Here is a 26,438-nt window from a genome sequence, read left to right as displayed (position 1 = left end):
ATGTCTAAAAATGCAATGCTTCAAAAGGTTCGTGATTTGGTAGATTGTCCTGGGCCTAGTACATGGCCTTGTTGATTCCTTTTCTGGGAAGGCTTATGAAAATTGTACAATGGAATGTAAAGGGTATTTCTTCGCGCCTGAAGTACGATATCAAGTTGACCCTCATGTGGCGGTTCAGCTTGATGCTCCTGTTACTCAAGGGGAAGTGGAAGTTGTTCTCTCCAAACTTAAAGAGCCCTGGTTGGGATGGTTTGACAAATGAGTTTTTCCGAAAATATGCTGATCAGCTTGCAGAGCCTTTGACGCTTATTTGTCAAAGGGTTTGGGATGAGGGATATATTCCTGCCGATTGGAAGTTGGGCATACTTCGTTTGTTGCCCAAAGTCCCTTCGCCTACTTCTTTGGCTCAATGGCACCCGATCTCACTTAAGGGTATCATGTATAAAATCTTTACAAAGATTTTTGCCAATCGCTTGCAGAAGGTGCTTCCTACTCTTATTCATCCATATCAATATGGATTTGTGCATGGCGAGAATATTTTGCATAATATTCTTAATGTTCAAATTGGAGTGCATTATGCCAAGGCAAAGAAGCAAGAGATTGTGATGGTGCAGCTGGATCTTGAAAAAGCTTTTGATCATGTTAGCTGGTCTTTCCTTTCTCAGTTAATGACAGCCATGGACTTTGGTCCCAAAATGGCTAATTTGGTGCATTTACTTGGCTCTGGCTCTATCACACGGATTATGCTCAATGGGGGACTTTCGGATGGTATTTCTCTCACCCGTTCTCTCCGGCAGGGCTGTCCTCTTAGCCCTCTTTTCTTTGCCATTGCCACTTGTTGGGCGTTTTTTGCCAAAGGAAACCCTCCTAGCATAGGATGGATGGAGATTCTTTGGCACATGAAGTGCGAGCTTTTAGCCCACCGACGTGTACAGTGTAAATAGTTGGTGATTTCTCTATTTCTTTTAGCCGGCAAAGGTTGCTTTGAAAGGATGCCCAGAGGCTCTATTTGTGGACATTGCCCTGTATGGCTTCACGGGCTTATTTATGGTCTGGATTCCCCCGGGATGCATGTGGTATAAGTGAAATCTTGGCAGGACATTTGGAAAAGCAGGAGGATGGCCTGAAGTGGATGGATAGCAGGAATACTCCATCTTGGATTATTGAAGAGCTCACAAGACAAGTATTTATAGGAGACCCATGACATGGTGCTACCTTATCAAAGTCTCAAATAGATGCCTTTGTGGCCTCACTTATGGTGGCCTGTACCCGGAACAAAGGTCTTGCAAGAGGCACTAGCATACACAATGATATTGTGTCAAGGGGATGCTTGGAAAGTGCTCATATGCTCTAGTGATCATGTACGCGGAATGCGGTGAGCTTGGAAGGGCAAAAGAATTACTTGACATACATAACAGCACCTGTGTTGTGCCATGGAATGCACTAATAACAAGTTATGTGCAAGAAGGGCAGGGCCAATAGGCTCTGGACAACTTCAAACATATGTAGCATGAGGGCATCCCTCTAGATGCAATAAGCTGCATCTTAAAAGCATTTGTCATAAGCGGAGTAGGCGTCAAGGGGAACCTTACTTGGTTATTTATGTGAAAGGGGAACATAGACTGCACATACCTTGACATTGCCTCTCAAAGAACAATGCTTGATTCATTAAGAGCAGTTGATAACACTCTAATGTAAATAATTTCAACAAAAAACACACAAATTAAGCTAAAATTAATGATTTCAGTTCTATGTCTAACACTAAAGAGAGCTAACATTCACTAAAAATTACATTCTATTGCATTGTTTGATGTAATGGATACAAACTAAACCTAATACACTCTATATGCAAGTCCTAAGAACATGAAAAACCACATTAACAACAACAAAATTAATCAATTAAGCTAAAAACTAAGCAAAAAGCATTCTTTACAAAAACAAAAAGGAGAGCTATTCTACACCAAATCAGCATCAAATCCACATCTTCTTCATGGGAAACCATTAATCAAGATAATGGACAATAGGTAATGTGTAGATTAGAGAAAAATGATGGAAAAAGCAATCCAACGAGATTACAAAGCAAGGATTGTTGCCGAATAACATTGAGATGGGTAATGCTATTACGGACGTGTATGCCATAAGTGTGTATGGCTACCAGCGGGAAACGGCCTTATGATAGGCGGTGCTCTCGGTGGACATGTATACCAAGTGTGAGGTAATAACTATGGTCACCGGTCATAGCAAAAAGATTCTTGGGCTAAAATTAGTAAGCACATGGATGCCTCATGGCGGCTGGTAAAAAGGATGGCGAACTGGTGGTGACAGGAGGGGGGGCGAAGTCGTCAACTGCAGCGTGGGCAGTAAAACTGAAGAGGATGCCGTTTGCAGGAAGAAGAAGAGGCTGGTGTTGAGCGCAGTTGAGTAGTGAAGAGGTGGTGCCAACTGCAACGAAGCAGAGGGGCCCTCTTAACACGTCGACTGCAAAGGAGAGAGAAGAAGAGGAAGCGTTGACAGCAGAGTTAAAGAGACGGTGAGCATCAGCAGCAAAGAAGGAGAGGGAACTCTTACGCTAGGACAGCAAAGAGTGGAGAGAAGAGTAGTAAGCCATATCTTGTGCAACCAGCGAGAGCAGAGAGGAAGAGGCAAGATTCAAGAGGTCGGGTCGCCATCGCTCAGTTTACAGATGGAGGAGCAAGAGGAAAGCCAGCGTGTGGCAGCCAGTTTATGGTTAAGAGAGAGTAAGCAAAAAGGAGGGAGGAGTGCAGTAAGCAGAGTAAAGGAAGGAAAACGTCACTGCAGTTAAGCCAGGTGAGGGTGGTGGCAGTGTCGACTGCATCGAAACAAGAAAAGAGCACATCAACTCTAGAAAGAAGGCAAGGGTGGCACTAACTCCAGGAAAACCGACTAGTGCTGACAGCGCTGTATATATATTTGCTTTGTTGGGATGCAACTCGTGATAGCCAGAAGCTATCAGCCCTCATTGTATGCACGGAATTTGATCTCGAGGCATTAGAGTGGCAAGGCCGTGTGGTGCATACAGGAGACATTGTTCGTCATCTTGGGTATCCGGTGGGTGGGTGTGGATGTGGACCCCCAAGCGCTTCTTGGTTGGATTTATGCTCGGATCTCGGATAAATTTGTGTATTGGAAAGCTCAAGGGTGGCCTATGCACGTGAGGGTTAAGGTAGCTCAGGTTATTATGCTTAGCATGATTTCCTATTTTTTGCCTTTGCTACCTTGGACGCACAAATCTCCTCTCCGTTTGGTTGCTCCCATTCGGTTTATGTTGTGGAAGAGGCAAGGAAATATTATGGGTCAAACATGGATAGCTTGGAATCACATTACAACGCCCAAAAGAATGGGTGGGGCTGTTTTACTGGATGTTCGCTTGCATATGGTGGCACGTAGGTGGGCGCTTTTTCAGGATATGTGTTTGCAGGAGCAATTCATGGCTCGTGACTTGATTGAGTTGGAGGGATTGTCACATGGGTGGACACGTGTGCAGGCTTCATGGTGGGACATTGTGAATGCGGCTCATCCTGTCCGTATTCGCTCATCTCACATTTTATCACATATTCTCCTTTCTTGGCATGAAGTTCTACTATTGACTCAGTGGGATCCTCGTCATGAAAGACTACTTTTGAACTCTTTGCAGTTCGAAACATTTGTGGAGTTGCGTGTCATTGTTTGGCCAGACAGAGATGCTTCACGCATACGACTCAACCGCATGGTCAAGTTAGGCTTGGTTAGAATCCGAGATGCTGTGTTACCTGGTCGTGACACGCCATATTCGTTTCGTCGTATTCGGCAGCACTTTAAGGTTCCTCGGACATTTCAGCCACTACGGGTTGACATCATGCATGCAGTTGAGCCTTTTACTCCATTGCCTCGGCCATCTACAGATCAGCCTTGGCTTGATTGGGCACTATGTAAATTTGGTGACTTGATATCACTTTCAGCTAACCAGGTCTATCATAAGCTCGTATCAGAGAAAGATTGGGTTTCAACCAAGGCCAATAAGGTGTGGGAATTGCACAAGTCTAAATCATGGTGGCAAAAAACTCTTATGCGTGGTTGGCAGTCTAAACTCCCTTACCAAGGTAAGGTTTTCATTTGGAGGATGTTGGTGGGAGGGTTACCTACACGGGATCAGCTCAGCCGTCGTAAAATTACATTGGTCTCTTGCTTCTTCTGCACGACATGCACTGAAACAGTTATGCATCTGTTCATGAGTTGTCCAGTGGCCCGTCAGATTTGGTCTTCTCTCTCGCGTTTGGGAGGCAATAGAGAGGTCTATTGTTGCGGCTCATCGATGGATATTTGGGATTTGTCCTCAAGTCATTACTTCGGACAGTCACCTTGTGATATTCCATTTCCTTAGATGGACAGGACTTTGGCATATTTGGACTACACGGAATGGGTTCATCTTTGATTCCTTGTCTGGAATACATGGGTACATTCTACATATCCACGGTTTGCTACTTTGGCAGTTTTCTTCTCTTCTCTCAGCTCAGCTACTGGATGCAGATGTTATTTCCTTATGGTCTACGGCGGCTCGGCTGGCTCATGTTTGATGCTTTTATCTGGGATGCTTATTTGGCTAGGAGGCTTTCTTATTAGTGTACAGGTTTGCATGGTCATGATCCTTTAGAGGATCTTTTGGGGGGGGGGGGGGGGGGGGGGGGGTTTTGGGGGGGGGCCATAGGTTCTGTGTGAGCCATGTGCATGATGTACATTTTTACATATAATATAAAACACCATTTCACGAAAAAAAGAGAGTGAGAGAGAGAAGTTGGAGGAGGAGGAAGGGGAATGGGGTGGGCTCTCTATTGGCCCCTCAATGTGCTGTACAGAGCACATGACACATCACATGCTACACATACACATAGAACTGTTAGTTGCATCCATGCTCCATTTGCATCATGTGTATGTCCTAATTGAGTGAAGATTCTTTAAGTATTCCACACAATCTGTTGTGCTTACAAGCGCACAAGTGAGAACGTGTAGATAGCACAAGTGTCACTATTTGATCCCTTCACCAATCTTGACCAGTGTTTCACACACTGAACGGAACCAAGGTGTGAACGGGGATTTTCCACAGAAGAAAGCTGAAGCATTCACTGGCATGGATTGGTGTGAAAGATGGCCACACTGCATGAGCACCATGGGAGTTTATTCATAAAAGCGACTTATAATGTTTATAAGTCGGTGTGTTCACACATCAATAATGATGGGTTGGACATATTATTATTTTGGGCATGGACAAGTGGACAGAAGGAGGCACCTAGAGAAAACTTGGACTACAAGCTGCGAAAAGCACAAAAGTTGATATTTTGGGCAAGTTTAGCTTCTTTTAGCAAAAAGGGGAAAAGCACATCAAATATACAGTTGGTGGACTTTATAAAGCAGGGAAGGATCTATATTCTGATGATCTGGCACTCACACCTTCTGGTTGACAGCAGCTCTCCCCCTCTCTCCTTTCAACACTGGCCATACAGCAGTACCTGTCACCATTTGGCCACCCAATTGGTCCACCCGTGCTGTCTTATCATGTATGAATATTGGACTAGTGTCCATGGCAGTTGTATATGCCGGGGATTGATGCCACTCATGTGATACTGTGGACTTGGCTTTCCGTTGGGACTTGTGCCTCCATGTACATGCCCGAAAATGCTTGGTGGATTGGTGTTCCATTGGGTCTGGTACCTCATGTACTTGCCTGGAGCACGTCTATTTTGGTATAGTCTCATGAATGAGGATTGTCCATACCAATGCTACATTGCATAGCATCTTTATGTGCTTGCTTGCAATTGAAATTGCATGCTATTTTCATGCTTGCTTGACCAATGTGTAGTTCCAGGTAAGGGGACGCCACCCGCAAACCATGTGTGTGAAACTGTCTGCTGACATGGTTATGTGATATGTGACAGGTGGTATTGGTCATAAACCTAGCCTTAGGAGTTAGCACTAATTTATAAGTGAGTGTGTACACACTTCATTAAGTTTTGGGCGACCAAAACTCACTTATAAATTATGACCAGCCCGGTGTTCACACGCACTGATGTCCCGAGGCGGACATAACCCAATGTCCACCGCCCAGACTATATACACTGGACAACTCACCACCTCACTCCTCCTCTCTCTAGAGATGGGAGCCTCCTTAATGAGAGCTGTTGGGCTGCATTTTCTGCACTTTCTCCTTCCCAACTCCATTTCCAAGCTTGCTAAGGTGTTTCTCAAGCTTCCAAGAGTGTTTCCGGATGCTAATCACTCTCCTACACACTTCCAATAACTGAAATTCAGCAAAACAGCTCTCTTTATTGCTGTAATTTCTGGTCTTTTTGCTAAAAACCCTAATTTCAACCCTCCTTTCTCAAGTTGAACCATAGGGGAAGCTTTCCCAAGGTTCCCTTCATCCTCTTGAAGACTTTTATCGCGAAGAAATGCGACAAATCAAAGATCTCTTCACTCCAAGGACTTCCATCGCGAAGACTTCCGCTGTCATCGACTCTACTTGCAATTGGTAAGCTTTAATGCTTAAATATGGAAGCAAGTAGCAGGAGGGAGGAACCAGATTACAAGATCACATACCCTGTGTAGTGTTCTCTTGTCCTACGTGGTCTCTTGCAGATTGTTGCTACCATGTGTTGGTGGAACAATAGAGAGCAGATGGTAGGGAACATGGGCACTTGAGAGGGTAGTGTGGATTGCAAGTCTACACAACCACTTGTTTGCAATACTGTACTCATATGCATTGATATGGAAATCTGGTCATAAATGCCCATGACACTATGTACTTGATTCTCCCAAGATCAATATACTTTATTTGAGGGAGGGGTCGGCCGTTCTGACTCATTGTGTGTCTCTTGTCAATTCAGCAAATTACTTCTTGTATTTGAGCAAGTGTCCATCAAATCTTAGTGTATTTAAGTGTATTGATTAGCATTGTGGTCAACCAAGTTACATTGTTATCAGAGCATACGGTTCTCTTTCACTTCTATATTGAGAGACGATCACCGTGAACACTAGCTATCTCTACACTTAGAACATTATGAACAACCATACAATGAATGTTGAAGATGCTAATAGTAGGGACAATGAAATGCATGCCTCCAATGCTTTACAGGATGAGCAAACTCATGTGGTGCACAATAGGAAACATGAATATGTGGGACAGCCGTCCCGTGGCAAAGAGAAGATGCAGGAAGAAGAGTCCATAGTCTTGAGGGCTGAACTTCCTCGTATGCAGGCTCTTCTTCATGCACAACAAGAAGAATTGAATCTCTACCGCCACGAGGATCCATTGGTACATGACCGTTTGAAGGCCAAGAAAGCTGAATCTTATATGGATCATGCAATGGCAATGATTGCTCAAGAGTTGCACATGCAACCAAGGGATGCAGCACGTGCATACTTGGATTGTACCGAGGATGCCTATGCAGAAAAGGCAACCATCCCACATGTCTTGGAATCTCCACAGGTGCCCGAACAAGAACTTATGTCTAAGAGGATGTATCTCCGTGCTATGGGAGAGAAACAATCAGTGACTTCACGCCATGCAGGAATACCTTATGTAGCCCGTGAAGGATACAATGTTTATGGCAGTGGTCAAAATGTATGTCAAATGCCATTGCCGGCTGAAAATGTGCATGCACAACACATGCAACATGGGCTGCAATTTTCTGTTGGTGCAGGTATTCCGCGTATCTCTCATGCCACTTATGCCTTCGAGTGTGCTTGTGAGAGAGAAGCTATGGCTGAAAATGTATCAATGCATGTTGAGGGGCCAGCCATGCCTCATGCTTACTACAGGGCACATGTATCTATGCCTTACGCATCACATTTGGTCCTAAAATGATGCCAATCACAGGGATTGTCCCAATGGACAAACATGGGGTAAAACATGTTGAGATGTAGGTACATGCATCAAAGTCTCGTGACTTCAAAGCCAGAGACAAATCTGTGAAGTTTGACATATATCATGGGGAATATGATGCATCAAAGGCACTTGCTTTTATTGCCCAGTTTGATATTGCTTTCAGTGATGAGGATTTCACTCAGAAATCCATGATCCGGCATGTAAGCATGTTCATGAAAGGCATTGCTGCCCATTGGTGGCTCACGGAGAAGCTCTCACCGAATCCTGTTAGATCATGGGAAGAGTTCAAGGAGAGGTTCTATGCTCAATTCTTGCCTCCCAATGCATTGAATGAGATAACAATGAAGTGGGATTGGGTGAAGCAAAATGAGGGGGAATCGGTAAATGAATATGTACAAAAGTTTTGGAAAGTGCTTTTGGAGGTGTCTCTATCTATGCATGTCACCGAGGCGGAAAGGAAGAGAAGATTTTAATCGGGATTGCAACCCGTGTACAAAGCAGGACTACAAATGTATCCTGGTCATACCTTACACCAACTAATCGCAGCCGCCACCGCCACCGAGCAATTGGAACTCAAATTGAGTCGATCCAATAAAGCTAAACCCTCATTTCAAGGCAAAGAGAGGGCTGTCCAAAACCTACAAAATGATAGACAACCACCTAAAAAGGACCAAAACCAAGATAAAAATGGTCCAAAGGCTGAAAATAACACTACCAAGAAGCGTCCCTTCAAATTGAGAAACTATGGTCTCACTCTGGAGCAGAAAAAGCAATATATGAGCGAGGGGAAATGCTTTACTTGTGGTAGCACCGAGCATATTGCAAAGGCATGCCCAAACAAGAAGAAGCGTGATAATGCAAATGCATCAAAGCCTAATGTGCATATGGTCCCGGATGTGCAGGGCAACACTTCACATGATAGCAAAGACAAGGTTGTATGTAAAGCTTGGGGACAGCTCAAGGATCAGTCTGCTTTGTTCATGTTTGATGATTGTGCATCTGAGAATTTCATATCCACACAGATGGCAGCTGCTTTGGGTATTGAAGTGGAGGACATGGGTCCTCAAATTGAAGCAGGGGCTGCCTTTGTTGGTAGAGAAGTGCAGGTCATGCCTATTTTTGGCGAGTTGCGCATACACATTCAAGGCTATGTGGATCATGAGGATTTTCTTGTGGCGCCTTTGAATAGCTGTGATGTGAAAAGCCTTGGCATGCACGTATTGATCCGTGCAAGGCTTACAAGACCAATAGGATCACCTTCATGCATAAAGGCCGAGAGCATGTAATTGATGCTGGCGAAGAGGGTGATACCATTCCCCTTATATCTCATGTACAAATTAAGAAAGTAATGAAAAAGAGTGTTTTTGCGTAGTTGATTTTTGTACGAGATCATGTTGAGGAAAATAATGTACATGTAAACACTCTTAGTAATGATAGGCTGAAATTTTTGCAAGAGCACAATGATTGTTTTGCTGATGAGTTACCAAATGAGTTGCCACTTGTACGACCGAAAGATCATCGCATTGATCTCGTGCCGGGTAGCTCACCACCTAATAGGCCAGCCTAACGTGAAAGTGCATCCCAAAAAGAGGAGATCATGAAGCAGTGGAATGAGCTTCTTGAGAAGGGTTTGGTTCAACCAAGCTCTTCCCCATATTGTTCACCCGTCCTCTTGGTTCAAAAGAAGGATGGATCCTTTCGTATGTGTGTGGATTATAGAGCTTTGAATAAGCTTACCATCAAAAATCGGTTTCCGATTCCACGCATAGACGACATCCTTGACAAGTTGGATGGATCGGCATGCTTTAGCCGAATTGATCTCAAGAGTGGGTATCATCAAGTGCGTGTAGTACCTGAGGATGTACACAAAACTGCTTTCAAGACAACATTTGGGCTTTATCAGTATCTTGTTATGCCTTTTGGTCTTACAAATGTCCCGGGTACATTCAATAGAATGATGGATCGCATATTCCGTGGGTACAGGAAATTTACAAGTGTCTTCTTTGATGACATCCTAGTCTTCTCGAAGACAGAAGAAGAGCATAGAGCTCATTTGGCCATTGTTTTTGAAGAACTCTGTAAACATAAACTCCTCATAAATGCAAAGAAGAGTGAGTTCTTCTTGTCAAAGATACATTATCTTGGGCATATTGTGTCCAAAGATGGAGTGCGGATGGATCCTGCAAAGATTGATGCAATTCGGAATTGGCCCGAATTGAGTTCGGTGCATGAGATCCGTAGTTTTCTTGGATTATGCTCTTACTACCGCAGGTTCATTCGGCACTTTGCATGGATTAATTCTCCTTTGCATGATTTGACAAAGAAGAAGGCCGTGTTCAAATGGACTAATGTAGAGAGGGATGCATTCCTCAAATTGAAAGATGCAACTACTCATGGTCCAGTGTTGATCATTCCGGATTTGCAAAAGCCTTTTAGTGTGGAATGTGATGCATCTGGAAATTGCATAGGAGCTGTCCTTAATCAAGAGGGACATGCTGTGGCTTATGAGAGCCGTAGATTGCATGATGCAGAGCTATCTCTTGGCATTTATGAGAGAGAGCTCTTGGCTGTAATTCATGCACTTACTATATGGAAACATTACCTTCTTGGGGCTAATTTCACTGTGAAGACAGATCACCACAGTTTGAGGTATTTTCTTACCCAAACTAAGTTGTCAGAGAAGTATACGAGGATGGCCAATTTCCTCTCTATGTTTCATTTTCAGATCTTGCACACCCCGAGAAAGAAGAATGTAGTGGCCGATGCGTTGTCACAAAAGCCGTATGTAGCACCTATCTTGGTTGCCTCTCATGCGGACTTGTCTACCATGCGTGATTTGTATCATACGGATGCTGATTTTGCCACTATTTGGGATGATTTGATGGCTGGTCATGCACATGCCTCATATGTGATCAAAGAGGGTTATCTCATGAAAGATAATTGCCTATGTGTGGTGTCTGACATGAGGCAAAAGGTTTTGGATGAGTGCCATGCTCCTCCATATGCTGGTCATAGAGGCATAATGCCTACTATGCACATAGTTGAGATGTATTTCTTTCGGCCAGGTATGCGGAAGGACATAGAGGCACATGTACGTGCATGTATTAGGAGGCACTCACAGAGGAGTGGTTCACGTCTTTCGAGCCAGTGGCCCCACGGTGAATGGGAGCCTTTACACAGTTGGAGATCCTGATTGCTGTCAGAGCTTGCATTGAGGATGGCAGATGCCTCTACTATGAGATTCACGATGAGGGCAGACTTCAAAGAGTGGAGGTGGAGTCGCCTTTGGTTGCAGAGTGCACCTTTCAGAGGATACGAGTTCTGGCCGCCGCTTCTCGGAAGTGGCATATTGACTCCGACCCTGCTGATGTGCTCCCGGATTGGCGCATATGGGCATATGCAGCACGCCCCTTGGCCCGGCTACAGTGGGACCCTGGGGAGTACGAGTGGCATGATCCTTATGCATCCCTTGAGGCCACAAAGATCACCTTTTTCCAGTATACTGTTCGGCTGGGGCGGCATATTTTGACGGCGAGGAGGGTGAGATTCCCCCGGTCGGGGTTGAGCACAATCTTGGCAAACACTTAAGCTATTAACATAATTAAACAATTTTAAATGGCGCAACACAATAGAGTAAGAAGCTGAATTTTATTTTTGCACACTGCACTAGGGCCGGAAAGGGCCGACCCCCCTTGTAATAGATTTTATTATCAAGGAAAACTGTTACAAGCCTCACGGGCATTCACATGCCAAACTGTTCAAGTGCATCCATGATCATGAAAACAGCATTGCAAACAAATTTGTCGTAGACGATGGAATCCATAGCTTCACTTGAGAGTAGCTTCGTTCCTTGATTCCTTGAAGCTTGTCAAACGCAGCTATGCTCCACTGGCATCCATACACATACACATGTGTGTGCCAGGACCGAGACATAGGAGACCATATTGACAAAACATTCGAATCTCAAATTGAAAATTGCTTGCAAAATGCTCTTACCAAGTATTGGACGATCAATGTCGAGCTCCACCTCCGTGCGGACGAACTACAGCTTGAATGTGACCGTTTTCCACTTCCGGCTGAAATTAGGGTTTTTGATTTTTAGGGTTTTAAGCAGGTTATATGAGTCCAAAATTGGGCATTTTGGGCTCTTTAGATGCCTATGAGTAAGGGGCACAGCTTGGTATGGTTTCCTCCAAAATTAGGGTTTCTGAAATTAGGGTTTCTGAAATTAGGGTTTCTGCAGAATTAGGGTTTCTGAAAATTAGGGTTTCAGCAGAATTTGGGGGCGGTAGAATGGTTAGGAGACTCCATATTCATTTAGAAGAGAGAGATAGAGTGAAAAGGTGAGCAACTGGAGGCTTAACTGTGAAAGGAAGAATCTTCAAGCTTTCCATTGGAGTTGGGAGCAAGAGGGAATGAAAATCAGCACTCTCACCAAGCAAAAAGTTAAAGAGAATAACAAAAATAGGCTCTCTTGAAGGGGGGGCGCCTATTTCTAGAGAGAGAGTGTAGAGAGAGGTAATTTTCAAAATGAGTAATAGCATGGTGGCAGGTCCTCATACTGCCACCCAGTCCATAACCATCCCTTTTCCACACAAATTTAGTGGGAAGGGTGCCTGGACACTCGCCTAGCCGACCGGAAGGGAATTCTAGTCTATTTTTACTTATAGTTTGTCCGCCCGAGCTTTAATGAAGTGTGGACGCCCAATCTCACTTATAACTTGGGCGGACACACTTATTAAAGTGTGGACCTGCAAAACAAAGAATACATTGCTTTAACTCATAAAAGAGTAAAGTGGTGTACTTACCACCTGTCTACAGCCCACAAACGAGGTCAGAATACAGTTTCACTCGCACGGTTCACAAGAGGGCGTCCCCTACATGTGAACTACACAAACAAATCTTGCATGCAATCAAATAGTTCATGCAAAGACAGGATTTTTAACTTGCAAACATGTTATGCAAGGATGCATTGAACAGTCTCCCTATTCATTTAGCTTGTAGTCCGTGGTACCACACTCTGGATTTGGGCGCAGATACACAATCCCAACCCATATATCCAGCCTACTGGCTCTCGGTGTAGACATAAGTCCCCAACCATAAGATGCCAGTCCATCCTACAGAACTCGTCCATAGGCCTGAAGCGCAGAGAATGCCCAAATAGTGACATCCTCCCCTGCTTCTAAACAGTTGACCGCAACTGAAATGCTTCTAAATATGCTTGAAGGAGCTGCGGATACTCCTGGAAGTATGTTTCATCCATCCATTTTGCATCCATAGGAGAATAGTTCTTGAATTTCACAAGGTAGCGCCTCTGGAGTTTGCCACCTGCAAACTTTCGCTCCTTATGAAACACAATTTGCTCTGGCTGCAATACCTCTTCCAGCTCTTCCACCTCTGGTGGATCTTCCATAACCGGTTCCAAAGGTTCCGGTCCCACATATTTGCGCAAGAGGCTCACATGGAATGCATTATGAATCTTCCAATGATCCGGTAAAGCAAGTCGAAAAGCCACATCATTGATCTTCTTGATCACCTTGAAGGGTCCATAATACCTGGTAGAGAGTTTTGGGCATGCTCTCTCCTTGCCAGACCTCTTCCTGAGTCTAGCTTTCTCAAATTTTAGCAATACCAAGTCATTCTCTTTAATGTCCAATTGCCTTCTATGCTTGTCGGCAGCTTTCTTATGCTTTGCTTGAGAGCGTGCAATGGCTGTCCGAACTTGTGAAAAGGCAATATCAAGGTCCCTGACAAAGTCATCAGCAGCAAATATCTCATCTTTTGTGCGTAAGATAGGTGGCAATACCACTTTGCCATAAATGATCTCAAATGGGGCCTTGCCTGTAGAAGCATGTACCGTATTATTGTATGCAAATTCTACAAGCGGTAGATACTTTTCCCAAGAAGATTTCTGATCTGTCACATAGCATTTAAGCAAATCCAACACAGCTGAATTTGCAGCTTCACTTTGTCCATCCGTTTGAGGATGATAAGCTGAAGAAAAATTCAGCTTTGTGCCCATGTTATCAAAAAGAGCTCTCCAAAAGAGGCTTGTTGTTCGGGGATCCCTGTCTCCCACAATTGATTTGGGCATACCATGGTGTTTAAATACCTGTGACACAAAAATTTTGACCATATGTTCTGGTTTTATGGTCTTTTTGACAGGTAGAAAATGTGCTTGTTTACTAAACCTGTCCACAATTGTCCATATTGCATCATTGCCATTTGGGGTGCGGGGCAAATCCATAATAAAATCCATTGCAATGCTTTCCCATGGCTGGTCCGGAATAGGCAAAGGCTGAAGCAAACCAGGAGTCTTTTGCCTATCAAATTTTACCTTTTGGCAGGTGACACATGCACGTACATAGGCTTCTATATCTTTCCTCATACCTGGCCAAAAGAAGTATCTCTCAATCATTTGAGTAGTAGGGAGTATCCCTCTATGCCCTGCATAAGGTGGTGCATGACATTCATCCAAAACTTTTTGTCTCATGTTTGAAACCACACATAAGCAGTTATCCTTCATGATATAACCATCTTTGACCACATAAGAAGCATGTGTATGACCAGTCATTAAATCAGCCCATAAATCTGAAAAATCAGCATCCAAATGGTACATTTCTCGCATAGTAGACAAGTCTTGATGAGAAGCAACCGAAATTGCAGCCACATATGGTTTTCTGGACAATGCATCTGCTACCACATTTTTCTTGCCGGGAGTATGCAAAATCTGAAAATGAAACATTGAGAGAAAATTGGCCATTCTCATTTGTTTCTCAGAGAGTTTAGTTTGCGTAAGAAAGTACCGCAAACTTTGGTGATCAGTTTTGACAACAAATTCAGCTCCCAATAAGTAATGTTTCCATACTGTGAGAGCATGAATGACGGCCAATAATTCCTTCTGATAAACATCAAGAGTAAGTTCAGCATTTTGCAATCTCCTGCTTTCAAATGCAATGGCATGTCCTTCTTGATTTAAGACGGCTCCAATGCAATTGCCACAAGCATCACATTCTACCACAAATGGCTTTTGCAAGTCTGGAATGATTAAGACTGGCCCTGTGATAATGGCATTTTTGAGCTTATTGAAAGCATTAATCTCAACCTCTGTCCATTTAAACATAGGACGTTTCTTGGTGAGTTCATGCAATGGCGAAGCAATCATTGCAAAGTGAAAGATAAATCTCCTGTAATATGAACATAGACCAAGAAAGCTTCGGACTTCATGAATAGATTTAAGTTCTGGCCAATCTTTGATGGTTTGGATCTTTGCAGGATCCATTCGTACACCATCCTTTGATACTATGTGTCCCAAGTAGTGAATCTCTGAAAGGAAAAATTCACTCTTTTTGGCGTTGATCATAAGCTTATGCTGCCTTAGTTCTTCAAAGACCACTCTTAAGTGCTTTTTGTGATCCTCCTCATTCTTGGAGAATACAAGAATGTCATCAAAGAACACACCTGTAAAAGTTCTATGGTTTCTGAAAATTCGGTCCATCATGCGATTGAAAGTAGCCGGGGCATTTGTAAGACCGAATGGCATAACCAAATACTCATAGAGACCAAAAGAAGTGCGAAATGCTGTCTTATGTACATCCTGTGGCATCACTCGCACTTGATGATAGCCGCTTTTAAGATCAATGCGACTAAAACAAGATGATCCATCCAGCTTGTCCAAGATATCATCAATCCTCGGTATGGGAAACCGATTCTTGATGGTAATCTTATTTAATGCCCTGTAATCCACACACATACGGAATGAACCGTCTTTCTTTTGTACAAGAAGAACGGGTGAACAAAATGGCGAAGAACTAGGCCGCACCAAGCCTTTCTCAAGTAGTTCACCCACTTGTTTCATAATCTCTTCTTGTTGGCAAGCACTAACACGATATGCTGGCCTATTTGGAGGTGAATTCCCTGGAACTAATTCAATGCGGTGATCTTCTGGCCGTGAAGGAGGCATTACATTAGGTAAAGAGTCAGCAAAACAATCCCCGAATTCGCTTAAAAATTTCAGCCTCTCTTTAGTAAGAGTGTCCACATGTACATTACTGTGTTCCACATTATCACGTACAAAAACCAAGTACGAAGAAACACTCTTTTTCATTGCTTTATTGATTTGTATATGAGATACAACGGGGATAGTATCACCCGACACACCTGCATCTAAATGATGCTCTATACCTTTATACATAAAAGTGATTTTGTTGGTCTTGTAATTCTTGGTAGGCTCAAGGCGTGCATGCCAAGGTTTTCCCAGTAATACATCACATCCACTAAGAGGGGCAACGAGAAAGTTCTCGTGGTCGAGGTATCCTTGGATATGCATTCGCAGCTTTCCAATAAGGGGTGTAACCTTCACATCTTTTTCAAGAAAAGCTGAACATGCATGAATTTCGGGTCCCATGTCACCTACTTCAATCCCCAAGGCAGCAGCCATATCAGTGGAGATGAAGTTGTCAGTGGAGCAGTCATCAAACATGAATAAAGCTGGCTGGTCTTTTAGTTGTCCCCATGCTTTGCATACCATTCTATGCATGTTTGCATGTCCCGTGTTGCCCTGTACATCATATACCATATTGACATGCACTTTAGGCTCTTCTGGCTTCTTATTCTTGTTAGGGCATTGTGGAGAGATGTGATCTTTACTACCACATTTAAAGCATTTGCCTTCACGAATGTATTGTACCCTTTGTTGAGGAGTCAAGCCATAAACACCCTTTTTCTGCCACGGTTTCTTTTCTTTTGCATTTTCAGCTCTTTGAGGGGGCTTTACATCCTTCAAATCTGAATTTTCAGCTTTGTGCATGGCTTTGAAATCTCTTCTAAAGGGCTGTCCACCCTTTTGTACATTAAAACCAGCTTTCTCCTTACCCTTGCCCAAGCTTTGGTCAATTCTAGATTGCACCCATTTGACATTAAGCTCTTCGGAAGCCAAGACCGAGTTTATGAGTTGACGAAGAGTTTGGTTTGGATAGATTTGTAGTCCTCTTTGGAAGATGGGTTGCAATCCTGACTCAAATTTCCTCTTCTTTTCTTCTTCAGTAACGGTCATGAAGGGTAACACTTCCATTAATACCTCCCAAAATTTGGAGACGTAAGAGGTAATGGATTGCCCTTCTTTTTGCTCCAACCTGTCCCACTTCCTGCATATATCTTGAGTAAAATTTGGAGGCAAAAATTGATCATAAAACTTTTGTTTGAATTCAGCCCATGTAGAAATGGTGTTGCCGGAAAGCTTCTCGGCCAACCACCAATGAGCAGCAGTGCCTTTCATGTACATGCCCACATGTCTGAGTTTTGATGATTCTGAAAATTCTCCCTCATGAAAAGCAATTTCAAATTGGGAGATAAAAGATAGAGCTTTGGTAGAATCATATTCTCCATGAAAATACTCAAACTTAACTGTTTTGTCACCTGCAGTAAACTCTTTAGTCTTCTTCTTCTTATGTTGATGCGTTTCCTCTTCATCTCTCTCGATTGGTTGCTTATTTGCTTCATTAGTAGGAACATATCGCTCAATTCCATCATGAGGAGGGGCTGATTTATGAGTCGGTTCCTTGAGAAGACTTTCATGAGCTTTAATAGATGACCTGTGGGGAGGAGAAACATGTGCGGTAGAGGCATGATGAGAGGTAGCAGACGCCTCTTCTCTTTCCTGTCGCACAATAGATTTAAGCTTTGATGTTTCAGCTGCATGTTGATTCATAAGAGGAGGCTTTTTAAACCTAAGCCCTCCTTCCTTTCGAGTAACTACATCACCTTGTCCCATGAGGTAAGAGACAGCCATATCTCTTGGTTGAACCCCCAATTCCATGGCAACATTTTCCAATGCATCATTCACAAAAGGAGAATGCTTTGACACACGAGATACATGCCTTGACTGTGAGTCTTCATGCATATCCTTGAGTTGTTTTTGCATCATACATAATTGCCTTTTGAGGTCTGCAATTTCAGCCTGCATAGCATCATGTGCATCACTCTGTATAGCCTTCTCCTTACCTCGGGATGGCTGTCCCATATATACATGAGTTGCATTTCCTTCCCTTCTAACATAAGATGGCTGTCCGGCATGTGCAATACCATCATGTGACCCAAGAAAAACATTTTCAGCAGTGTATTGTTCATGCATTTGAGTATCATCATGCACATTGTCTCCTCTTGGCTTCACATATGTACTCTTCCTTGGATTTACATCCCGTGAAGTACCTGTTTGGCTCGCCATAATGCTTAAGAATGCTAACAGCTAGTGTAAGCTAGATTAGGACCGTCTTCCACACAGAAAGGAGGAAGATCCTAGGCTCTGATACCAATGAGATTCCCCCGGTCGGGGTTGAGCACAATCTTGGCAAACACTTAAGCTATTAACATAATTAAACAATTTTAAATGGCGCAACACAATAGAGTAAGAAGCTGAATTTTATTTTTGCACACTGCACTAGGGCCGGAAAGGGCCGACCCCCCTTGTAATAGATTTTATTATCAAGGAAAACTGTTACAAGCCTCACGGGCATTCACATGCCAAACTGTTCAAGTGCATCCATGATCATGAAAACAGCATTGCAAACAAATTTGTCGTAGACGATGGAATCCATAGCTTCACTTGAGAGTAGCTTCGTTCCTTGATTCCTTGAAGCTTGTCAAACGCAGCTATGCTCCACTGGCATCCATACACATACACATGTGTGTGCCAGGACCGAGACATAGGAGACCATATTGACAAAACATTCGAATCTCAAATTGAAAATTGCTTGCAAAATGCTCTTACCAAGTATTGGACGATCAATGTCGAGCTCCACCTCCGTGCGGACGAACTACAGCTTGAATGTGACCGTTTTCCACTTCCGGCTGAAATTAGGGTTTTTGATTTTTAGGGTTTTAAGCAGGTTATATGAGTCCAAAATTGGGCATTTTGGGCTCTTTAGATGCCTATGAGTAAGGGGCACAGCTTGGTATGGTTTCCTCCAAAATTAGGGTTTCTGAAATTAGGGTTTCTGCAGAATTAGGGTTTCTGAAAATTAGGGTTTCAGCAGAATTTGGGGGCGGTAGAATGGTTAGGAGACTCCATATTCATTTAGAAGAGAGAGATAGAGTGAAAAGGTGAGCAACTGGAGGCTTAACTGTGAAAGGAAGAATCTTCAAGCTTTCCATTGGAGTTGGGAGCAAGAAGGAATGAAAATCAGCACTCTCACCAAGCAAAAAGTTAAAGAGAATAACAAAAATAGGCTCTCTTGAAGGGGGGGCGCCTATTTCTAGAGAGAGAGTGTAGAGAGAGGTAATTTTCAAAATGAGTAATAGCATGGTGGCAGGTCCTCATACTGCCACCCAGTCCATAACCATCCCTTTTCCACACAAATTTAGTGGGAAGGGTGCCTGGACACTCGCCTAGCCGACCGGAAGGGAATTCTAGTCTATTCTTACTTATAGTTTGTCCGCCCGAGCTTTAATGAAGTGTGGACGCCCAATCTCACTTATAACTTGGGCGGACACACTTATTAAAGTGTGGACCTGCAAAACAAAGAATACATTGCTTTAACTCATAAAAGAGTAAAGTGGTGTACTTACCACCTGTCTACAGCCCACAAACGAGGTCAGAATACAGTTTCACTCGCACGGTTCACAAGAGGGCGTCCCCTACATGTGAACTACACAAACAAATCTTGCATGCAATCAAATAGTTCATGCAAAGACAGGATTTTTAACTTGCAAACATGTTATGCAAGGATGCATTGAACAGTCTCCCTATTCATTTAGCTTGTAGTCGTGGTACCACACTCTGGATTTGGGCGCAGATACACAATCCCAACCCATATATCCAGCCTACTGGCTCTCGGTGTAGACATAAGTCCCCAACCATAAGATGCCAGTCCATCCTACAGAACTCGTCCATAGGCCTGAAGCGCAGAGAATGCCCAAATAGTGACAAGGGTGGTCTCTCCAGCTGCAGCGGGGCATTGGCGGCTACAGGGACTCTCACAGGAGTTCCTAGAGGATTTTTGGGCTCGGCTCTGGGCTAGTCGACAGGCCCGCAGGATCTCGACTTTCCAGTGGCTGGTCGCCCACAGGGGCTCAGCAATTGGCACCTGGCTTGTTTACAGCGGTCTTCCGGCGGCCTGCGTCCGATGCGGCCACCCTATGGAGACACAGAGACATTGCCTTTGGGATTTCCCTCAGGCGCAGCAGATTTGGCTACGGATGCTGCGTATTCTGGTCCCCCTCTCTCCAAAGGGTACGTTTACGTGGGGTGCCGCTTCTTGGTCGACTTCGTCAGGGCCTGCCTATGGGCTATGAGATGGAGCAGGACAGTCAGGCCATCAGATTCATTAGGGGCCAACCTCGCCTGGTTCCTGCACCGGATTTCTCGTCCGCCAGCTAGACACAGGAGAGGGGATTTACGATGGGAGCTCCTCAGCAGCCTCACCATCTGGTTCACCTGGAGGGCCCGGTGTTTCACGGCCTTTGAGGGGAGACTGGAGCCACCAGCAGAGACTGTACGGGGGATTTGGCAGGAGTTGATCCACACCCTGCGAGGACAGTATAACCGCATCCGGGGCGACTCGGATGAGGCGATCTTGTGGCGCCAGGCTTTTCACACCACCTGGCGCGCGCAGAGGCCCCTTCTACACCTTACACACGGGATCCCCCCGTTGGCATTACAGGCCACCTGTTTGGCTTCCCCCCCCCCCCCTATTGTATGATTTAGCCCCTCAGTCCTTTGTACTGATGCTTGTATTTTGCAACACCTAGGGAGAGACTCCCGGGCTGCCTTGCTGTATTCACTGCTCTGTTTCTCTTATGAGCAGGAGAGATCTTTTGTAGCCCTACGGGCGTTTTTATATAACTAATGAAAGGATCTTTTCTCGGAAAAAAAAAAAGCCTGATTTACATGGTTTTTCATATGGATATGACCAAGGACTATGGACTATATTTTTAGCATATCTTTGCTCAAGGATTTATAAATAAATGATGGTTTGGCGCATCTATACGGTTGTCGTTGGCTCGGTGATTCTTGGGCTTTATATATAGTTCTATGTCTCTCTTTACTGGATTGGAGTATGTTTTTGCCTCCATGTTTTATGGGATGCAGTTGATTTATCAATATCTCATGAATCGACAAATTCTGTCTGGTGGGTATTTCAAATGTCACAAAAACCCTCATTGCTTCTATTCATACTGTACATGTGTAGCCTAGGGAGACTGACATGACAGTACATGTATGGTGCATGGAGCTTGACATGACAATACATGTGTGGCCTAGGAAGCCTGACATGACAATATATGTATGGCATAAGTAGTCTGACATAACAATATGTGTGGCCTATGGAGCCTGACATGGTGTGTTTTCCTATTGTGCATGTGTGACATGGATCTTGACATGACAATACATGTGTGGCCTGTGGAGTCTGACATGACAGTACATGTATGGCATATGGAGCCTGACTGTTTTCCCCAGGACATCCTAGTGTTCATTTTGTATTTATGTTTTGGAAAGATTCCGGATGGATTCTAGATCCCTAAACATGTTATCTGACTTCGGTTACAGTGGAACTGGACTTATGCTTCTAATGCTTGGTAACATCGAATGGCAGTCAATCTGCAATAATTGAAGACTATTTCCACTGGTATCGGGCTTATACAATTGCAGACAACTGTCTTATAAGACGGAGGGGATGTCACTATTTGGTGCCTTCACCAATCTTGACCAACACTGAGCAGAGCCAAGGTGTGAACGGGGATTTTCCACAAAAGAAAGCTGAAGCATTCAGTGGCATGGATTGGCGTGAAAGATGGCCAAATAGCATGAGCACTGTGGAACTTTATTCATAAATGCAACTTATAATGTTTATAAGTATGTGTGTTCACACATCATTAATGATGGGCTGGACATATTATTATTTTGGGCATGGACAAGTGGACAGAAGGAGGCGCCTAGAGAAAACTTGGGCTACAAGCTGGGAAAAAAGCACAAAAGTTGATATTTTGGGCAAGTTCAGCTACTTTTAGCAAAAAGGGAAAAGCACATCAAATATAGAGTTGGTCGACTTTATAAAAGCAAGGAGGGGCCTGTGTTCTGATGATCTGGTGCTCACACCTTCTGGCCAGCAGCAACTCTCTCCCTCTCTCCTTTCAGCGCTGGCCGTACAGCAGTACCTCTCTTTCTGTTGTGCACTGGTTGTACAAGGGGGGGGCTGCAGGCTACTTTCAGCACTGGTCGTACACTGGCCTGCTGATCTCTCTCAGAGCTGTCCGTATAGGAGTTTTCTTCTCCCTCCTACTGCTATCCACCTGGAAAGAAATCGCCTGCTGGCTGTTCAGCATCCGTACAGCCATACAGTACTCACACGTGTGGTTTCAGTGCTGTTTTTATCTTGGCTCTAGACTGAGATCTGAGCAAGGGTCCTTCTGACGCTTTGTGGAAAATCCAGTGCAAGATTGCACCCACACCTTGGTTTCTTGTAAAAGCTTCTATTATGAATAGAGAAGTTCCTAGGGGGGCCGGCTGCTCAGTGCTGTGTTTTTGATATTGTTTGTGGTTCTTCCGCCGTGTTCTCATAGCTCTGTTTGGTATCTGAAGTGTTTGTCTATTGCTCCGGGTCCCTGTCTTGTTACAACAACGACGATAACTTCAAAAAAATGAGAATATAAAGCATCAAAAGACCCCCTTCTAACAGAAAAAAAGGGTTTTGCCTATCGCTCTAAAAATTGAGCCAGTAGTTCCATTGACAGCATTCCACAGCGGGAGTTCAAAGTGTGCAAGCTCACTGTCACAAACTAGCCATTGATTATTTAAAAAAAACCTACGTCAACAAGATGCATTGCTATTGGCTTTGCATCTCCATCACGAAGTCAGAAGTTGGCCAATCGGATTCTATGTTCCAGGTGCACTGCACTAGCCCCCGCATGAATTGGTCCACAAAATCTCCTCCCAAGGTCTTGCTACTCAAAGTATGGAGTTTGATCTTTCAAATCCAAGGCATCCATGTCCATCCATCACTCGGGTCCTAATATTTTACCGTGATTTACAAAAGAAATGCTCCCAAATACACCACCAAAAGAAGAAAAAAACACTTTGCACCAATGTCAAAAGCTCTAAGTAAATCAATTATGCTTTTGGATGCAAAGAACACCATGGACAGTATCATCTCACAATATAGCAACACTCTCATTAGGTCCCAATGTCCCCCTTCTAATGCGTTGGATGACAAAGGAGATGTTGTGGATTATGAGATATGGGGGATGGAAGGCCCTTTTAAAGGCTGCAAAAAATCCCCACAACCACATTCATCAGGCCAGCTAGCAGTCTTAATGTAAAGAATGGTCCAACTCTCCTTTTTTGACAGTATTTTTGGCACCTATTGGCCAGCAGTTTGCTTGTGCATTAGTCTGCATAGGGTTTTGCAATAGATTCGTGCATTAGGTTTGCATGTAGGAGTCTTGCATGCAGCTTGCTCAAGTCTAGGTCTAGGTAGTAGGCAGCAAGATCTGTGCTTTTCTTCATGGCAGCAGACATGAAAGCAGAATTCAAGGCTATATCCAAGAATGAATTAGAGATTTGGGAGAGAAGGATCAAGGATATGATCTATGAGATGCGCCAGATGGATAAGCAAGGATTCAAGTCAGCTGACTGTTTGTGTATGTATTGGGACTCCAAGTTGGCAAAATGTCAAAAAGAGATCCAAGTCCGACAGGCAGTTTTGGCAAACCCAGGCAAAGTTAACAAAGGCACCGTGAGGGGTCAAAAATCAACAGGATGTAGTTCCCTTAAGAGACGGACAGCTTCTAGAACATGAAGCTATCCTGGAGTTTAGAGTAGGGGACAACCAGGGAGTTGTGCAACTCTCGTCAATTCTTGTAGAGCTAACGCGAGATTTGGAACTAATCAACAGAACCGAAAGTTGGTGGCAGCACCATTAGTCCAAAGCCATCTAAGTTCATTCTTCCAAGTTCACTTCATTGGAGGATGAGGTGCGTCCAGCAGTATTCTCCATGTCCACAGTTACAATGGATTCAGGACATGCAAGACCTGCCTATAGCTTGACCACAAGGAGGGAGTCGTTTCCTCCAATTTGTAAGTCAGTTTTTTGGAAGCTAGAGACGCATGTCCAAGTTACACCGACTAGTTTTCCGCAAGTAGAAGTGAAGCAAAGGAGAACGATGTTCCCTGGTGCTCCAAGTTTGGTAGGAGGGGATGTCAAAGTGTACCACGTTCATGAGTGCCACGTCGACATGGTCAGTAAGCTCAAGGGCAAGATAAGAATATGGATAGTATAGTTGCATGCAACAGAAACGGCACTGAAACAATGGATGATGTCTCCGCAACAGAAACAGCCTGAAACTAGGAAATGGAAATGGCTAGGAAGCAGCACGTCATTAACATTATATGGTAGATGTAAACAAAAATGATGAAAAAGTTGAGCGAAGTAGTGGAGAAACTTGCGATAGATCATAGTTTGAAATAGATAACAAGGAAAAATGGTGAAAATCATGACACTGAGGGGGGAAAGCATGGGGGAAATCCTTAGGTAAGATTAGGAAAAGGGAAATGAAAATGGCACCTCCACAGAAACAGTGTTTCCGCAATTTTGGCTGGGTAACAACCGTTTCCTATTTACTATGCCGGATAGGTGCCCAAAATATGTTTGAGGCACACAAGTGTGGATTCAACTAGTAATCGGCCACGATTAGCAGTTGGCCAGTTGGAAGTGCCAACTGTTGAATTGTGTGCTGGCCGACCAGCCGACCAGCCCTACAGATGCTAATAACGAGGCGGCTGAGCGAAATGCACAGTTCAAGCTAGCAACAGCAGAGGCAAGAGTTGGATTGGCAGTTTACAGCCATAGAACCACAGGTTTCCGCCCTATACAGATTTGGAGCAGCTGTTAAAGTCAATAAAATGCATGAGTAGTTAAGGCACATCATTCAAGAGCCCAAATCTTTGTAAATATTCATTCATTCATTCGAAAGGGTCATTTTGCCTTCTCTCTTGTCTTGCCCTTACGCCTGCTAACCATGTTTACGTGGCACTCACATAGAGGATGCACGTGACAGCACCAGGGCGCCCTAGGGTTGCCAAAGCTTTTCCGAGACTGCCTTAAATTTATCCCAGAAATCTGTAAGCTTGTTAATCCTAATATGGTTGTCCATTTCTGCTTTTTTGTTCCTTTGTTATGCATGGCACCCTAGTCCTAGTAGTGCACCAGCTGTACCCTAGTGCATGCCTACCTGTCTTTACACTCAATGGCCTTCTTCATTTCTAAAATAGGGTTCCCAATGGCCTGAATCTGTTCTCAACTACCCTGTACAGTGCCCAACAAGCCAAGACACATGCACCTGAGGCAAAAAATGAATATTTTTACTGTAAGTGCTTGAGGCCAAACCACCCTAGCTTCAGGTATCCTATAAAGGTAGTTTCACTGTCATAAGGTTGCTGGGGAACTGACGTCAAGCCGCACATCATAAATCAGAGCCTGCAAATACTGATTGGTCTGTGCTGAGGCATTCCAACCTTGAGAGTGCCATCTGACTTTTGATTGACTCTGCTAACGCATTTCACAAGATACATCATTAACTTGGCAGGACAGTCATCCCCTTAGCAATGGAGACAACCTAGAACCTTGGCGAATGTAGAGTACATGCACTATTTTGTATCAGTTGATTAAGAAGACAACTTGGCACTGTTAAAGACTAAAGCCCTAGTTTGAATCTATTGAATTACCTAGTTTTTACATAAACCATAAAGGTATTGATTACAAAAGATTTATAGAGGTATATTTGTCATACAAAGTACAATATCTAATGAAATGGAAGGAACATTCACAAAACATCAAAAACATATACATACATTACATGCTACTCTGACCCGTATATGTCATGTTTTCACGCTGCAAATCAACAGTTGAAAAATGGCTCAAAAAGTTTATAGCACAGTACAAACCTGTTAGGAAGGCCATCAACAGAACGCCAATGGATCTTTTGGAGATGAATTGGCTGTCGAAAGAAGGAAAAAATTACAAGGATTAAATACACCGTTGATAAGCTCCAAACTACCATCATTGATTCATGCAAAGCAAAACAAATAGCAAATCAAAGTAATGAAACCTGCCAACAAAGCCCATCCTCTTCTCCCTCTAAAAATACCTGTAAATTCTTTGCAGTCCACTTGAACTCAAAGTCTTGTCCAAATGCATTGTACTTCAATAACCATTCAGATAACTCCGGTCTATCCTTCAAAACCTGTTATATTATGACAACCAGTTTTAGGATCCAGATTGTACAGGCCCTAATGCGTCTATGCACACTTGCTGATAGGTTTATGCATGCAAATTAACCCCCGAAACCAAATGTATAAGTGATAAGCAAAGAGCTAGTGCGAACCTTGATAGAGTGAATCCAAGGCATCCACCGATTGACTCGTTCTCGATCAGTCCAGAGATCCCATGCCAAAGAGAGAGGCACCGGTACTTCAATCTGAGCCCTGCACAACGGAAACTCTTATTTCGTAAAGCATCCCGGCTACTCGTCTCCATACGGCCTTGCCAGTCCCCCACCCCCATGCACT

At 43.8% G+C, this 26,438-nt stretch overlaps 1 protein-coding gene across 1 annotated transcript in view; it reads right to left on the bottom strand.

The window, feature by feature from the left end:
• LOC147621451 (uncharacterized) overlaps window positions 1–26,438 on the bottom strand; it is a 60,769-nt gene that overhangs the window by 19,981 nt on the left and 14,350 nt on the right. The window contains exons 2-4 of the mRNA XM_086824189.1: window positions 26,255–26,354; window positions 26,018–26,113; window positions 25,815–25,867 (exon numbers count right to left, since the gene is read on the bottom strand). Of these exons, the coding sequence (XP_086680315.1) occupies window positions 25,815–25,867; window positions 26,018–26,113; window positions 26,255–26,354 (249 nt within the window). The remainder of the gene's footprint in view (window positions 1–25,814; window positions 25,868–26,017; window positions 26,114–26,254; window positions 26,355–26,438) is intronic.

This window comes from Cibotium barometz, chromosome 30 (genome assembly GCF_041138505.1).
Source record: "Cibotium barometz isolate CiBa-2024 chromosome 30, ASM4113850v1, whole genome shotgun sequence".
Taxonomy (NCBI): Eukaryota; Viridiplantae; Streptophyta; class Polypodiopsida; order Cyatheales; family Cibotiaceae; genus Cibotium; species Cibotium barometz.
The sequence above is the reverse complement of the archived record's forward strand: the minus strand, read 5'-3'. Positions and strand labels throughout refer to the sequence as shown.